We start from the raw sequence: 18,097 nt of genomic DNA, 5'->3' as shown, positions 1-18,097 counted from the left end.
ATGTGTCTTGATAGGGATCTCTTTAGATCTCATTTAGTACATTTTGAACTTCCTGGATGTGGATATCTGTTTCTTTCACCAGGTTAGGGAAGTTTTCAGCCATTATTTCTTTGAATAAGCTTTCTGATTTTCTCTCTTCTCCCAGTAGGACCCCTAAAATCTGGATATTGGTCTCCTTGATGATGTCCCATAAGTTCTTCAGGCTATCTTCATTTTTAAAATTCTTTTTCTTTTTCTTTCTTTTCTTTTTTTTTTTTAAGATTTTATTTATTTATTTGACAAAGAGAGAACGCTCACAAGCAGGGGGAAAGGCAGAGGGAGAGAGAGAAGCAGGCTTCCCACTGAGCAGGGAGTCTCATGTGGAGCTTGATTCTGGGACCCCAAGATCATGCCCTGAGCCAAAGGCAGATGCTTAACTGGCTGAACCACCCAGGTGCCCCTGAAATTCTTTTTCCTTTTTGCTGCTCTGGTTGGATGAGTTCCACTTGACTGTCTTTGAGCTAACTGATCCTTTCTTCTACTTCATCTAGCCTGCTGTTGAACCCCTCTAATGTATTTCTCAGATCAGTTATTGTATTTTTCAGCTTTGTGACTTCTGTTTGGTGTTCTTTATTTTCTATCTCTCTGTTGGAATTCACAGTTTATTCATGCTTTGCTTTCCTGACATTGGAGGATCTTGATGACTGTTATTTTGAACCCTCTATTGGCTAAATCACTTATCTCTGTTTCACTAAGATTTGTTTCTGGAAATTTATCTTGTTCTTTTGTTTGGTACATATTCCTCCATTTCTTTATTTTCCTCGACTCTCTGTGTTGGTTTTTGTGCATTAGATAAAACAGCCACCTTTCTCATTCTTAATAGAGTGGTCTTATGTAGGAGACGAGTCTTGTTAATTAACCTGGCCCTAGTTCCTAGCTGTCTCTCAAAACTTGTGATTGTTCAAGCCTCCTTCTTTGTTCTTCATGGCTTCTCTCATAGTTGAGGGTGTGTCAAGACCTGTCAGGATACCAAAGGGGAGGACTGCACTCAGCACCTAGATGTAGGCTAATTAGAAGTGGAAACTTTAGGCAGCAGTGGGAGAATATGCAGTTAAGCCCCTTCCAGGGAGAAACTGGGAGGTGGATGTTTCTGCTTGTTACCTCTGTGCTGAGCCCGATATAGAACCAGAGTGGTGGTGGTGCTCTTGCATCTGTTATGAACTGTTTCTTTCTTTGCCACAGTCTTGTGGGAATGGTGATCGCAAATCCCCTTGGCTGTTAAAGCCAGGTGATCAATCCAGGTGCCTGGACTTTAGGTAGAAGCTGTGAAAACTGGGGTGCCAGATGTGTGTACAAGCTCCTTCCAAGGAGATACTGGCCACTTCCTTCATTTATTGATAGGCAAACTGGATGTCTTCCTTGCAGAAATGTCTGTTCATGTTTTCTGCCCATTTCTTGATTGGATTATTTGTTCTTTGGATGTTGAGTTTGATAACTTCTTTGTAGATTTTGGATACTAGCCCTTTATCTGATATGTTATTTGCAAATATCTTTTCCCATTCTGTCCGTTGTCTTGGTTTTGCTGACTGTTTCCTTTGCTGTGCAAAAGCTTTTTATCTTGATGAAGTCCCAACAGCTCATTTTTGCTTTTGTTTCCCTTAACGTGTCTAGCAAGAAGTTGCTCCAGTTGAGGTCAAAGAGGTTGCTGCCTGTGATCTCCTCAAGGATTTTGATGGATTCCTGTCTCACATTGAGGTCTTTCATCCATTTTGAGTCTATTTTTGTGTGTGGTGTAAGGAAATGGTCCAGTTTCATTCTTCTGCATGTGGCTGGCTTATGCCCCTTAAACAAATAATACATTAAAAAAGGGAATTGTTTCTTTGTTTGCTACAGTTCTGTGGGACTCATGGATGGCAGTCTCTCTAGCTGTCAGAACTAGGGATCAGAAAACCATCCCTTGGGTAAGTGCTACAGAAGTTGGGGTGCAGATTTTTGCACAAGATCCTTCCAAGAGGACACTGGCAGCTTTTGGTGGATTAGAGAGAGAAGGTGAGAGAGGCATCCTCCTGTTTCCTTGGTCTTTGAGGACGATTACAGCCAATGCTTAGTGTCTGCTACATTAGAAGCCTGGCCTGGAGGCAGCAGCTTTGAAAGCATGCAGATAAATCTCCTTCATGGACAGACTGGAAGATGGGAGGCTTTGCCTGCTCGCTCTTTGCTGAGACCTATGAGGATAGACGTGGTAACTGTGGTGTGCCCCATAGGAATTGCTTCTATGTTTGCTAGAGTCCTGTGGGGGGGTCTCACAATCACAAACTTTGTTGGTTTTCAGGGCTAGGTGTTTGGCACCCAGTTTTAACAGTTGGGGTGCTAGATGTAGGGTCCAAACCCTTCACCCTTCTGGGAGAAGCTGGGCATTGGGGGTTCTGTCCTGATTGTATGGCACAGTGCCAGGAGTGGGGTTTATGGTAAGAGTGTGTCTCAACCTTTCCTACCCATTTTGATGTGGGTATTTTCTCATTCATCCAGTGTGTAGGAATCACTCAGCTAGTTTCTGGATCTCTTTCGGAGGGCACTGCCCCATGTGTAGCTGTAGGTTTGGTGCATCTGTGAGGGCAGGAAGCTCAGGAGCCTCCTATGTCACCATCTTGGATGACTCCTCTCCACCATTCTTGGAGAGTGCTTCCCTGGCTTCATAGTGAGAAGGGAGGTTTGGGGATGAAGGAAAGAGTTGTCTTCTTTCAGAAAGCACTTAACGAGTACCTACTATGTCCTAGGCATCCTAGGCACTGGGGGTTATAAAGACAAAAGTGAAGAGACAGGGAAACAATATCTCAGTGTGATGGATGTAGAACAGAAGCATATACAGGTGTCTGAGAGCTTCAAGGAGGTAGTGGGGTGGGCAGATGGCTTCATGCAGGAAATGACATATGATCTGAGTCTTGAAGGTTGAGTGGGAGGTTGGCAGGTAGGGATGGGCACACTCCCTTTAGACACTGTAGATTTATTACTCAGAGAGAGCAGCCACTGTCCCCAAACTACTTTAATTGGGTATTGCCACTGGAAATGATTTCCTTTGTGGCTTTGGACAATGCCATTAAAAATCCAGAAGTCTCAGTTTGCCTTCCAGTTGGATAGGGAGAGTAACATCTACTCCTTGAAACCACTGGGAAAATGAATCAATTTATGTGGTTTGCAAGAGCAAGTGTTTACTTATTAGAAGGCCTCCAGAGGGAATATATGAAAGGAAACAGAGCATGGGGAGGAGAGCAACCAGGCAGGAACAAGGGGAAGCAAATGGGACTGGATTCTCATTAGCCTGGGATAGATTGATCTTCTGTCACAATTTCCCAAACTCCCAGCAGTCTCAACCTAAAGCTTGTTCAATATTTTAAAACCAATTTAAAACCAATTTTTGAGTTTGCTTTTTTTAAAAAAAATATTGCATTAATCAAAAAATGCATTAAGTTTAGGGTCAAGTAGCCTAACTGTTGGAAGAAAGCTGATTGGGCCCCAGGAGACATGGACTAGCTTGGCTGCAAAATGTAATATCAAAGACCAGAAACTACTCAGCTTTTAAGGGTGAACAATGGAGAGTAGCCACAAATACTGAAAGGGAAATCCTTACAGGTGAGTTGAATTGAAAGGAAATGGGAAGAGGGCTCATGAGGGTATTTTGTTAGCATGAGCAAAATTCAGACATGAGGCTGCCTCCAAAGCCTTCAGTTCCAAGGGATGGGGTTGCAATTAGCTTTGTACTGTTGGATGTGTAGTTTCCTCCTGTCAAAGATTTCATATCAGTGGAATTGCAGAAGTCCTCTGCCTGGAGATCACTGACATTTGAGAGAAATACAAGGAACAGAAAACAAACCTGTCCTATTAAAATAAGAATCCTTTCTCTTACTGAATGGAATGGGTCTTTTAGTTTGATGAAGTAGTTCATGTGGTTCATCCCTTTTCATGTCCAAGAGTAGCTATGATTGAAGTCAGGAGGCTTGGGGGACTTGGTAAGTCAGATCATCAAGAATACACTGGTTATTTTGCATTCTTTCCCCCTCTGGCCTGCCCTGGAAGGCTTACTCCCAAAGGCTGTGTCGCTAGGACGCTTTCAGGTTGGCTTCTGGTTGGATGTGGAGACATAAGCAAGAGATCAGAAGGCGGAAGAGAGAAGTCAAGATGTCCATCTTCATTCCCTTCCTGCTTGGGGCCCACTTCTGGCGATGCTGGACCCTCTGTGGTTACACCTCCTGTCAAGAGGCCCCACCTCCATGGTTCCAACCCCCAGGGTTATTCTCTGTGTGACACCATTTCCTTTTGTCTCTTCAGGCCTCGGCAGGTCATGGCTGCCGATGCTGCCCTCGGAGGCCCTCCACATCGTGTTGGGTTCTTGTGACTCTTCCTCACCACTGTAGGTCATCCATGACCTTTTAGTTAAAATCTCTTCACGTGCGCATTGGAGTTGGATTCTGTTTCCTATAGGAGCCTAATAAATCAGAGACATGGGGGGAAAAGGGCAGCAACACCCCCAACAAGTTGCCTTCTGTTCTCAGGCCACAGTGGACAGACTCCTCCAGTTCAGTTGGTCAGTTCGTTTTGTTTCAAATAAGAGGAGTATGAGGTTGGTCCAGCAGCTCGAGTGAGGCAGGAGGACTTATGACAGGGCTGCCTCTTCCTGAATTCCTCCTGGAGGCAACTCTGTCCTGAATTAACTATTCTTTTTCTGAATTCCTAGTGTACTGATTGTATGGGCTTTGTGGCATCTAATAAAGTCATATAAAGTCTGTGAGAGCAGGTACTTCATCCCCAGAGCCTAGAACAAAGCCTAATGGATTATAGGTGTTTAACACATATTTGATGCATGAATAAAATAATGTCTTTTTCTTTATAGATGCAATGATCACTCAAAAGACATCTGTTAAATATCTGTGCACCAGACAAGATATTTGCCTCTGCATCCTTGTCCATGCAGCATTTTATGCTGGAATGTTTTTTGTTTTTGTTTTTGTTTTTTTATCATCCTTAACCCACTGTCCTTTTGACAGACTCTGATCAACCTTCTGTGACTTTTTTGGGGAAGGGTTATAAAAGCTATAGATTTCTTAAACTTTGTTTTAGCATATTACTCTTGTTCTATATTTTTTCTCTAAGTCTCCCCTATGACACCTTCATGTGACTCTGAAGAAAAACATGTCTGCAGGGGCACCAGGGTGGCACAGTGTGTTAAATATCTGACACTTGGTGTTGGCTCAGGTCATGATCTCATGGTTGTGGGACTGAACCTGGTGTCTGGCTCTGTGCTCAGCAGGGCATCTGTTTGAGATTCTCTCTCTCCGCCTCTCTCTACCTCTCCCCTTGCTCGCGCTCTCTCTAAAATGAATAAATAAATCTTAAAAAAAATTCCTTATCTGCAGTTTTCCAGCAGAAAGTCTGTTGGCCGGGGCACCTGGGTGGCTCAGTGGGTTAAGCCTCTGCCTTTGGCTCAGGTCATGATCTCAGGGTCCTGGGACTAAGCCCTGCATCGGGATCCCTGCTCCCCAGGAAGCCTGCTTCCCCCCCCACTTCTGCCTGCCTCTCTGCCTACTTGGGATATCTCTCTCTCTCTGTCAAATAAATAAATAAAATCTTTAAGAAAAAGAAAGTCTGGATTTGGATATATTTATATCCAAACATTTGGGTACAAATGTTTGATTTATATATATTTACGTAGACAAATGTTTGTTTGCCAATTGGTGGTCTTTGCAGAAACAAGACCCTGGATCCTGGTCACCTCTGCTTAAGGCCAGCTCTAACTTTCCTTCTCCTACTTTCCTGAGTTGAACAATAAGGTTTTAATAGCTTCAAAAAATTCTGGGGAGTTACCTCAATCTTTAACACCGAGGTTTGTTAGTTCTTTCTGAATGAATAAGGAAGGGGATTATCAGGTAGGTTAGGCACTTGGACAACTTCAAGGTTAAGGAATTTTCTCCTTCACCTTATGGCTACTGTTTTCAAATAGACATTAAGGTATCACTTCTTCGAAGCCTTTGCCCATGTTTGTGGTCCTAAGAGTGTACGGATGTAAGTTGCTAGACCAGCTTCATTTCTCGGTGCCTTGGTCTAGCCTAGCCTCTGGGATACAGTGGTTCTGAGGCAGGGGCATCTCGGGGTTAATGTTATTCCTGACATCAGCACGCAGTGAGCTTGTATTTGAATGCCACTGGGATAAAATAAAATCACCAGAAAGAGCATTTGCTGCCTCTGTTGCAGAAATGGCAATTCAGATCTGTCTCCCAATATGCTCATGGCCAACATCTTAGAAGCTGATGAGAAGACCTGAATTCACTAGTTATGTTTATTTGCTTGTGTTAATATTAGTAAATAAGTCCACAGAGTATCTTAAAAAGATATACTTCTTTATGCTCTGCTTTTAGAACATTCAGATATATTAAATTCTCTACCGTAAAATTAAAATGCTCTGAAATTTCTACATCTCTTTATGAGGCTCCTGTCAATAAAGTTAACTGAAAGATTTACCTGGGTAGACTGGATATTTAAAATTTTGTTAACATCTCTATCAGTGGAAAAATAATGAGCAAATTCATCAACTGTGCTGAAATTTTTACTCCTTTCCTCTAAGGTTTGGTTGATAATAATTAATAAATAAAAGAAAATGTATTTGCATTTCCCTAAGCCTGATGTAGTACATTGGAGAGTAAGGTGCAGTAAACAGCTCTTCACCTAATCAAGACTGAAATACAATTTAGCATACTTGATGATATTGCTAAAGAACGGTAATATCCTCGCATCACGTAATACTTCTATGCACATCATTCATGGAGGAAGTTTCACCAATGATTTTACACAAGGCACTTTTGAAAAAAACTATAAATGTGGGGTTAAAATTGATTGACCTGATTCAGAAATTGTTACATTGTTTTCTCTCTCCTCTAAAGACTCCTCTGCTCATGCTATGTTCCTTTTCCCTATTGCATATACCCCTGGGGAAAGCATGGGCATAACCCAGTGGCCATCTACAGCCCTACCCTGAGGAGGTGGGTCATTCTGGGAGGATCGTGTGGGTGGGACAGCCAGAGGGCCCAATCCCTGGGGCTGTAGGCTACTAGGCTAATTTGTTTGTTTGTTTTGTTTTGTTTTTGATTTTTTTGTTTTTTAGATTGGAACCCTTTGACCTTCAGGAAACAGCTCTTGTCTCGCACCCACATCCCGAGCCCTGTTTTGTGGAAGGAGGGGGCACCTTACCTGAGTAACTGCTCCTGAGGCTTCAAAGAGGGTGCCGCATTCACCTTCATGGTACTCCTCCTTACAGTCCCGGCAGAAGACGAACTGCGGAAGAACACACACGTGTCAAGGATGGGTCTGTGGGCTGCTCCTGGACCTCACATGTTTTTCCTTCTCCAAGCTCACTACAGCCATTACTCTGACTTGTGTGACGTTTTCTGTGCCAAAGGACTTCTTGCAAAGAGAAACGAAGTTATATTTCAATGACATTGTTCGCTCTTTACTAAATAATGTTCCAAGCCCTACAGCAGGGTTCCAAAGATGGCTGAGTCATATTTCCTATCTTTATGATGTTTCCAGTCTGGCAGGAGAGAGAGTCGTAGAGTGTTACTGGTGTTAGGATATGAGGAAAACAATGTTATTCAAGGATTTCACATCCTAGATCTGTTTACACACACAGAGGATTTATAAGTGCATGTTAATAGACTTCGTTTTACATGGAAAGCCTATTACAGGAAGCAGAAATCAGTTGTGTCCCCTGCGCATTCATATGGTGAAGTCTTGACCCCCAGTACCTCAGGATGGGAGTGCATTTGGAAATAGGGTCTTTGATGAGGTAAGCACGGTAAAATGAAGTCATGAGAGTCGGCCCTGATCCTACGTGGCCAGTGTCTTTATGAGAGGAGATGGACTGAGAGATAACCATGTGGGGACACAGCGAGAAGGTGGCCATCGGCAAATCAGGAGGGAGACCTCAGGGGAAACCAGCCCTGCTGACACCTTGCTTCTTGGCTTTTAGCTTGCAGGACTGTAAGAAAATAATTGTTGTTGGAGCCCCCCAGTCCATGGTACTTTGTAATGGTGGCCAGGGGTAGCTGCTACGTGGCCTGGAGTGGGTCTGCTCAGCTGGGGATGATGCCCCTGTCAAAATTCACACACCACAGAATGGGAGAGACATGGGGAGCAACTCACTGCTCTCCACCCTCCATCTTCAGGGAAGAAAGCTCAAAAGTGACTGCTGGAAAAGGAAGCTCTCCTCCCACCGTCGGGAACATGGAGGCCCCTCTAGGCTGACTCCGTCGCCACCAGCCATGCTCCAGAGGGTGTGGCTAAGGGGGTGTGCCCTTCAGCGGACACAGGGGATTGAAGTCATCATTCTGTCCCTGCCCTCTGACACCCCTCAGGAGAGGCGGGTTCTAGATCTCTTCTGCTTAAATATGGACGTGTTCACTACCTGGCCAACAGCACAAGGTGGAGGTGATGGTAGGCTGCGATCTGGGCCCAGGCTTGAGGAAACGGGTAGCTTACGTTCTGGCCAGTGGCTCCTGAGGGGCTGGTGTACAGGGAACCCAAGCCGTGGGCCACGAGGCCTGGCTGAGCCACCAGCAGGCAGCCGGCACCAACATGGCAGCCCAGCATCTGAGCCATATTTCCAGGGACCTTCCAGCCCCTGGATGAGTTGCCCCAGATGACTCCAGGTGGGAGAGAGATAAAGTCAACTTTACAGGAGCTTGCCACAATTACAGCCTTGTCGGGAAAAAAGAAAATAAAGCAAAACAAGAACAAGACTGTTGTTGTTTAAAATTACTAAGTTTTGGGGTGTTTCTTACACAGCCATCGGTAATGGATAGAGTAATGGCAGTGAGAATCCAGAAGACGCAAAAAAGTCGCAGAGGCTTGAGGTTCTCAAATGAATATTCTCCAGCACGAGCCAGGAAGTTAGTGCAGTTTTGCTTCAGATAAGACTGTTTGGAACTGATAAATACAACCCCAGACAAACAGGGTCCAGAAAAGTCCAGCTTTATCCCCCAACACATCACCACCCTTCCTCGCCTCCAAGAGAACAGCCCGTCCCAGGTGGTTTTCCTTCGTGCTGTCTTCACCCTAGAAGCAGGTCTCCCTCCTTCCCCACGTCCAGTTTCTTGTTTCAACAGCTCGTCTGAGAATCGTCTTAATCTTTGAGCAGACTGAACAAGACAGGCAGGTGTTTGATGCGGAAAAGGCCTCTGTAGGTAGGAGGCCATCTACCTTCTAAGTAGTCGTTATTTTCAGAGTGCTGTAGTCTTATTTCTTCTCACAGCAAAGAGACTGGCCCCCATTTTGTGGGATTTACACTTTATCTAAAGATTCAGGTTGGTGGGAGACGGGCGTGCGTCAGGTTGTCTTTATACAATCCGTCAATGCCACCGGGTTTTAATTTCTGGCACATTTTATTTTCCCTAAGCCCAAGGCTCATCCAGTGAACAGCGAATGAAGTGGGTCTTAGGGCTTCCTCTTAAGATGACAAACAATTAAAAAAAAATTAATGTGTCCGCTCATCGTTGCATTTGCCCCAGAGCCATCGGTCAGCTCTCACGCGCCGTGTTCGGAAAAACGCAGCCTGGACGGTTCAGTCACGGGGAGGCGCTCACTGGGTGACTTCAGCCTAGCACCTTCCTCAGAAGCGAGTCTGATCTCTTGGCATGACAGGGAAAACGCTTCACATCTTATTAGCTAGTGGATGAGATATAAAATCAGTTTCCTGGTAGAGGAACACCCTGGAGGTTGATCAGTTTGTCAGAATAAATAGGCCTTTCCTGACACAAAGACGTTAAATCCCTTTCACGCTGGGTCTACGAGGAATGGACTGAAAACGTAACAGAAAAGGAAGAGCGCACGAAGACGGAAGGCCTCCCCGCGTCAGCATGGCAAGAGGCACGCGGAAGCTGGGCGAATCCTCTGGTGGTAATTTCACATGCGTGGACTTGTTCATCTGCTTCCATTCCGACAGTCTGACTTCAATGTGGAGCTATCATGCTGTGGGCTTCCTGGCTAAACAATTTGCATCTTTCTCAAACAAAATGGGGAAATATCTAGAAGGTCTGATCTTGAAAATGTTCAGGTTTTGTTTTGTTTTGTTTTTAGAGTGGGGGAGAGACAGAGGGAGAGAGAGAAAGAATTGAAGCAGGGTCCTTGCCCAGTGCATGAGCCCCCTGCAGGGCTCGATCTCACACCCAGAGATCATGACCTGAGCCAAAATCAAGTGTCGGACGCTTCACCAACTGAGCCACCCAGGTGCCCTGAAAATATGCAGGTTTTTAATTATGTTATTCAGAATTCAACCAGGTGCTTGTACAAATGCTTAGGCTCTTCAGTTCCCAAACTGTGCGCCGAGGCACTCTGGGGTGCCACAAGAAGCTCATGAGGGTGTAATGGGATATTTTAAAGTTCTGAGGAAGACACGGTTGACACTACCTGTTGGACACTGTGAATGACTAACTCAAGGCGGTTCGTGGTGTTACCGTGGATTGTGTTCCCCTTCTGATGACCTATCTTTGCAGAGCAGGGTTTTTGGTTACTGTGAGAGGAAAACAACTACCATGGGAGCATCTGGGTGCAGCAGGAGATGTAGTTATTTAAGAATGAAATAAAAATATTTTTTCTATTCAATTTATGTCAACTATCTTTTCAAATGACTATTACGTTGCTAAGACATTAATTCTTATTTACGGTACTTGGACTTAAGTATTCAATAAACAAAACTGTTTGGACTTAAGTATTTGGTGAACAAAACTACATTTCCTTTGGCTTAGGAGCACCAGGAAACACTTATGAGTCGCTGGGGCAGGGCAGACAGAGGAAGGTTGCGGAACTCTGGCTTAGACATACACAAAACTCCTTGAGGTAACGTTTTGGGCCAGTTTTCAAACACTGCCAACGGCACAGATATTTCTAGAGAAAGAGCTTGAGAAGACAGATCCGGCTTCCACATTTTCACACTCAGTGTGCTGACATTGCCTGTCTCCCATGGGCACGTGGATCTTGTTCTAACTAATAACGCAAAAGGCTGAAATTTACCTGGGACTTGCTATGAACTAACTGTGGTCTCACATTTGTTAAAGATATCTTACAAGTAAATGCTAATTGAATGGAAGGGACTACCAAACAGTTATGCAGTGTACTTTTCCCAGATTGTTTTCTCTTGAGATAGATCTGATAAATGCCACCAATTTCTGTAGTTAAAAAAAAAAAAATTAAAGACTTTTAAGGGGCACCTGGGTGGTTCAGTCAGTTAAGCATCCGCCTCTGTTTCAGGTTATGATCTTAGCGTCCTGGGATCTAGCCCCGTGTTGGGTTCCCTGCTCAGTGGGGAGTCTGTTTCTCCCTCTACCTCTCCCCCACGGCTTGTGCTCTCTCTCTTTTTCTCTCTCAAATAAATAAATAAATAAAATCTTCCCCAAAAAGGCTTTTAAAAATTATAAACATAATACATACTTATAATGTTGGCTCTCTAAACTCTATCCCTTACTAGATTTGACGAGAAAGCAATATATGTGGACTCTATTATCTTAGCTCCTAGAAGTTGACTTTCCATGTCAACTTGGCTAGACCGCAATTCCCAGTTATTCGATCAAGCGCTAATCTGGGTGTTTCTGTGAAGGTATTTTGTAGGACTATAACATCTATACTCATTTTGCTTTAAGGAGGAGAGATGATCCTAGATAATCTGGGCGTCCCTGATTCAATCTGCTGAAAGGTTTTAAGAGCAGAACTGAGGTTTTCCCCAGAAGGAGAGGGTCTGTCTGGGGACAACAGCTTCCGGCTTGTCAGCCTGCCCTTCTTGAAGACCTGCTTGTGAGGTCAGGGCCAGATATATGGATATGCTGATATATAGATAGATTTATTCATGTATCTATGGATCTATGGGGACAGCTGAGCATATTTTTATATCTATATCCACCTCCCACTGGTTCTGCCTCTCTTTTGGCTGGCTGACATAGCTCAGCTGCTATGGAAAAAATTTTACTAGGTCATTTAATTCTTTTGCAAATGGACTGATTTAAAAAAACAAGTACTTGCATTTTCTATGTTATTTGCAAAATGGTAGTTTGAATCTCTTTCTGTGTTTGTCTTCCATCCCAAGTACCACAGGACAACTGCTCTTAGAAGTCAACACAGTAAAGGAAACAGTCAACAAAACAAAGAGGCAACCTACAGAATGGAAGAAGATATTTGCAAATGACACCACAGACAAAGGGCTGATATCCAAGATCTATAGAGAACTCCTCAAACTCAACACTCAAAAAATAGATAATCACATCAATAAATGGGCAGAAGACATGAACAGACACTTCTCCAAAGAAGACATACAAATGGCTAATAGACACATGATAAAATGTTCATCATCGTGAGCCATCAGGGAGATTCAAATCAAAACCACATTGAGATACCACCTTACACCAGTTAGAATGGCCAAAATTTTTTTAAAAAGATTTTATTTACTTATTTGACAGACAGAGGTCACAAGTAGGCAGAGAAGCAGGCAGAGGGAGAGAGGAGGAAGCAGGCTCCCCGTGGAGCAGAGAGCCTAATGTGGGGCTCGATCCCAGGATCCTGGGATCATGACCTGAGCTGAAGGCAGAGGCTTAACCACTGAGCCACCCACGTGCCCATAGAATGGCCAAAATGAACAGGACAGTAAACGACATGTGTTGGAGAGGATGTGGAGAAAGGGGAACCTCTTAACACTGTTGGTGGGAATGCAAGTTTGTGCAGCCACTTTGGAAAACAGTGTGGAGATTCCTCAAAAAATTAAAAATAGAGCTACTCTATGACCTGGCAAAATACCCAGTACTACTGGGTATTTATCCCAAAGATATTGATGTAGTGGAAAGAAGGCCCATCTGTATCCCAATGTTCATAGCAGCAATAGCCACAGTCACCAAACTGTGGAAAGAGCCAAGCTGTCCTTCAACAGATGAATGGAAAAAGAAGATATGGTGCATATACACTATGGAGTATGATGCCTCCATCAGAAAGGATGAATACCCAACTTTTATATCAACATGGATGGGACTGGAGGAGATTATGCTGAGTGAAATAAGTCAAGCAGAGAGAGTCAATTATCATATGGTTTCACGTATTTGTGGAGCATAAGGAATAACACGGAGGACATTGGGTGAAGGAGAGAAGTGAGCTGGGGGAAATCGGAGGGGGAGATGAACCATGAGAGACTGTGGACTCTGAGAAACAAACTGAGGGTTTTGTAGGGGAGGAGGGTCGGGGGTTAGGAGAGCCTGGTGGTGGGTATTAAGGAGGGCACATATGGCATGGAGCACTGGGTGTGGTGCATAAACAATGAATCTTGGAACACTGAAAAAATAAAATAAAGTTAAAAAAAAAAGTTGACAACTCAAAAAAAAAAAAAGTCAACACACTAGTGATGAATCCCTGAACTCTACCTCTGAAATTAATAATACACTATATGTTAATTAACTGAATATAAATTAAATTAAATTTAAAAAAAGAAGTAAATACCAGGAACAAGGTTATCACTTCCAATGGCGGGACTGTGTCCCTTTACTTGACAATGAATATGCTAATCCAATTCATTTTTCTCTTGGATTAACTGCCTGGGAGGTTCGTGCCCAAACTCTTCACCTAACTGTAGGAACTAGCTCATCCCAAGTGCCTACAATGAGGCATACAACTTCAAAACAACTATTTACTAAGTGGGAAGTTCAGCAAGACAAACTTTTTTTTTCTAAGAAGCAATAGTGAAACCATTTTTACCATTCAAGTCATATTTTTTGCCTTGCAATTAAAATGAGTTGACTATTCACCTTAAGGATGGATGAAATCTTGGACCTGGACCACATCTGAGAATCACACCTTGTAATACACGAAATCACACAGTAGGTATTTATAGTTTTAGAAATCAGATATACTTTGATATTTCAAAGTAAACCTTCTGAAGTCAGACAGCCATGGAGACAGAGGCCTTTCTCTTCTATTCATTACCCTGAGTGATCCTAATATCTCTTTCCTTTATTTATTTTTTGGTAAAGATGGAATAATAAGGTAATGAGTATTTCACACAGTCTCAGACACATAGTAAACACAATAAATAGTTTTCCCATAGAGTTACGATGCTTTATAGGCAATAAAATTTGATGGAAACGTAAGGTGACAGTGAAGCCCCTTGTTAATTAATTCCCACTACTCTGGTGATAACTGTTGTTACGTGAAAATCCTGCATGAGACTGGGAACTCCTGGACAACACCAGGCTTGTCAACCCTCCTAACTGCCATATGGAGAGGGATGCCAGCATCCTCACTTTCCTTGTCTATATGCAGGGGCATCTTCACGGTCAGTCCCCTAGACCACCCTGTACTACCACGGAGCTGTACGGATTGTCCGTCACGTTTATCGTTCAATATCCTGTCAGTGAAGTCATTTGATTGATGGTTGAGTTTGATTTCCCATAAGCCCATCATGGAGACATTCAAAAGTAGATGTATGTATATTTTCTCTTTGGAAACATGAAAAGGAATTAAATGAACAGCTTCCAGTGCGGAACATTCAGCGTGTGCTGATCAATACAGCCGAGAGCCAGTTGGTACCTACAAGAGATGACCCTCAAAATAAGGGTTTGATCCTTCAAGTTGAGTGATCTGTACATGAAAGCCCACGTTCCTTCCTGCCTGTTTTCGGTCCTGACAGCATCTATTAGAAAGGCATTTTATTATGTGCCATTCATTCCTTTCTATAGCTCTGAAGTTCTGCGTTAAAAGAATGAGAGAGAATCAAATCGTGTTTCAGGACCCCTGACTACAGTCAGGGGAAACATCAAAGCCTGAGGCACACATCCGTGCTTCTTTGGGAGCAGATGAAATAGTTTTCTTCCAGGTGTAGGACTTTCCAGAAGATGGCAGCAGTGATATATATGATTGAGCCTCAATGTGTTAAAAATAGAGTTTCCAAAGAGTCAGGTTCCCCATGGGTGACCAGCCGCTGATTCGTGCAAAACTGATCGGACAAGACAGTGCAGCACAACGGAAGTGGTATTAGACTGTAATGCACCAAAACACAATCTTGAGAAGAAGAAAGTCAGTTTATTTCCTTTCAAGTGCAGAGCATCTTAAAATCACAGAATCTCATGGTGGGAAGCCATCTGAAACGATGCCACGCTCTACATGTAAACAGTCTAAGACGATCTTTTACGTGCAACCTCCAAATGGCTAAAAAGATATAATTTTAAGGAAGTTGAATAGAGCTCAGTAGCTGAATTCCTTTGTCTCTATTTTCCTCTCTCCCTCCTTCCCTCCCTCCCTTCCTTCCTTTTTAAGATTTTATTTATTTATTTGAGAAAGAGAGAAAGTGAGTGAGAGAGAGCAAGTATAAGCCACGGGGTGGGGGTGGGGTCAGGGAGAGCAGTGGGGAGCCCGATGCAGGACTGGATCCCAGGACCCTGGGGTCATGACCTAGCTGAAGGCAGAAACTTAGACAACTGTATTTTTCAAATTCTATATGAACCATCGAGGACGGTTGAACAGTGTCATCTAGATTCCCACAGAATACTGTGACAGTGACCCTTCCCATACCCCAAATTATTTTTGTTTTAGGGTTGCTACGCTGAAAGGCCCTTATTTCACTCGGTTTCATTTTATTCACAGGGAGCTCTTAACAGAACTCTGAAAATTCCCTTTTCTGACATTATCGCGATCTCAACAGGCACTGTGTGTACCCAACCTTCCCGCACATGGTGCCTTAATTTACACATTCATGGTGAGTACGATCTAGTGAAATTTTTTTACCATCTGTCTTGGAACCAGGGACCCGCCAGAGACGGTGAGCTCGCACAATGAAGAGACCACGTCTGCTAGCTGACCTTCGACAGGGACCTCGAGTCAAGAGGGGCTCCCAGTTAATGCTCCAGAAGGTAAGTGTGGTCCTGGACAGTGACCTGTCTGACGTGTAACTATAGACAACGATATTCAAACTTATTTTCTCCTTCAAAATGTTTATACTTTTTTTTTTAGACCTAAAAATCTTTATTGGTCATTTATTTTGCCTTTTCTTTAATAGCTTTATAGAGATAACTCACATACTCAGGGGTTTTAAAAAGGAGTTTATGTATTTTTTGAGCGGATAACCCACGCGTCCAGCACAAGCTAGAAAGGTGCAGAACGTATAGGGTCAAACAGAGGTCCCCCTTCCTCCTTGGTCCCCTGCATTGCTTCTGGAGGATAATCACTGTCATCTCTTTGTATCTTCCTGGAAACTTTTTATGCATTGTATTTTAAGACAAAAATGGCATCTAAGAAATGGCATTCTGCCTGGTGCTTTGTGTCTCGCTTCCTCATTCACAGCCCGCCCCGTCCGCGGACCAGCAGCCGCGCAGCGTTCCAGCAGACAGATGCGCTTCACTGGGTCCAACCAGGCGCCCCCCACCCATGGCCATGTGAGTCTTTCCCAGTATTTTGCTGCTGGAAACAAAGCCGCGGGGAACGCCCTTCTCCGCAGGTCACTCTGCACGTGAAGGAAATCGTAGCATAAAGTCCTAGAAGTGAAACAGCTGGGACAAGGGCACGTGGGGTATACATTTTGACTGTATTTGCACACCTGCCCCAGTAGAAGAGGGGGCAGGTGGTCCACGCCCAGCGGCAAGGCGTGCGAAGGCCCACTCTCCTCTCCCCAGCCTGCTGTGTTCCCACTGACGACCTTCGTCAGACGATGGTCATGGGAAGAATCTCAAATAAACGCAGCATTTTTGCTAGGACCCTCTCGAACCACGTGGCGCTACCCCAGGGACAGGCTGCTGGCCAGCTCAGTGACTCTGAGTCACTCTGGAGTCTTGTCCATTTGGCTGAATGGGGGTCAGGAGGGGCCTGTGGTCAGTCCCACCTGCCTCTTTCCTGCTCCTCGGGCCCAGGCTCTGAGACAGGGTGCACGGAGCCCGTCCGCTCCTTGTTCCGTCTGACGTTGTCCTGCTTGCCGGCAAAGGACCTTAAGTGAATTTTAGCTTGGTGGCTTTAGACACAAATGGCCAACACACTGGAGGCCCAGGCCAGAGAGAAGGAAACAGGAGACAAGCGCGCATCAGGCTCTGTAGCCAGGGCTACGTCCCGGGCCTTCACGCTGAGCAGAATCGGCCCTCGGAGCGGCTCTCCAGGCATCCCTAACAGCAGTAGTGGGGCGATGTCCTCCCGAATCCCTCCGCTTCCTCTCTTTGCTTTAACCATGTTAAAGAACCTTCCTCTGGCCCCGGTCCTCACCCCGCTCTGCGGCCTCCCAGCTCTGGCCTTCACTTCCTGCCTCCCCGTTCCCAAAGGTTAAAGTAGGATGTGGCCACAAGCTGGGACAACGTTCACACCAGCCACAGTCACCTAAAGAAACCTCTTGGCGGGCAGATTTCTCCATCTGACTGAAAATGCCCTTTAGCGTCTTGCAAGGCCGGCTCAATTTTGCTGTAAAACCAGCATTTCCCAGACCTTATGGAGCATTTGGCTCCTTCCCGAGATGGAGCACTGGTCACAGAGTATCAAATTCAACACCACTTTCAAATATTGCCATTCATTAGTGGACCCGTTCAAATATTGCCATTAATTAGTGAACATGTTTGAATATGGCCATTCATTAGTAAAATGCACAGCATATGTCTTCTAACATTTTTAACTGGTCTCTAATCCTTGTGACCTTATCATTTACAATCTGTAACAAGGCACTAGACTTTGTAAAAATGATTACACTAGGCCAGTCCAAACGTGAAATTCAAGCCATATGGCAGTTGGAGCCCAATTTGTCCCCTGTGCCTGTGGGTATCCTTCTGTGCTTCCCTTGAACACCTGGGCCCGACCCACCGCAAGCCCGGGCAGGGTCAGTTTTGGAAAGGAGCCAACCAATTTGGTGAGACCCTTGCTGGCATATTTCAGCGGCTTTTGTCTTTGGCGATTTTGCAGCTTCAATGAATAATCAGGCAATTGTAATCTCTCAAGCCTTCGCTGGGCATCGAGCAGCTTCGGAGGTATGTGGGGAGCCTCCCTGTTCCTGCCCCTCTCCTCGCAGCCTCAGCCACAAAGTCCCGGTGTTTTTCTCCCAAGCACTGTCTCTTTCTCAGACCTCCTCTATGAAATGCTC

General features: G+C 44.5%; 1 protein-coding gene across 1 annotated transcript in view; it reads right to left on the bottom strand.

Moving 5' to 3' along the window:
• The window catches only part of LOC111158711 (parkin RBR E3 ubiquitin protein ligase), a 1,042,614-nt gene that overhangs the window by 28,938 nt on the left and 995,579 nt on the right, over window positions 1-18,097 (bottom strand). Inside the window, exon 9 of the mRNA XM_022520930.1 lies at window positions 7,219-7,302. Coding sequence (XP_022376638.1) covers window positions 7,219-7,302 — 84 coding nt within the window. The remainder of the gene's footprint in view (window positions 1-7,218; window positions 7,303-18,097) is intronic.

Source organism: Enhydra lutris, unplaced genomic scaffold (genome assembly GCF_002288905.1).
Source record: "Enhydra lutris kenyoni isolate GAN:26980312 unplaced genomic scaffold, ASM228890v2 scaffoldscaffold62, whole genome shotgun sequence".
NCBI lineage: Eukaryota > Metazoa > Chordata > Mammalia > Carnivora > Mustelidae > Enhydra > Enhydra lutris.
The sequence above is the reverse complement of the archived record's forward strand: the minus strand, read 5'-3'. Positions and strand labels throughout refer to the sequence as shown.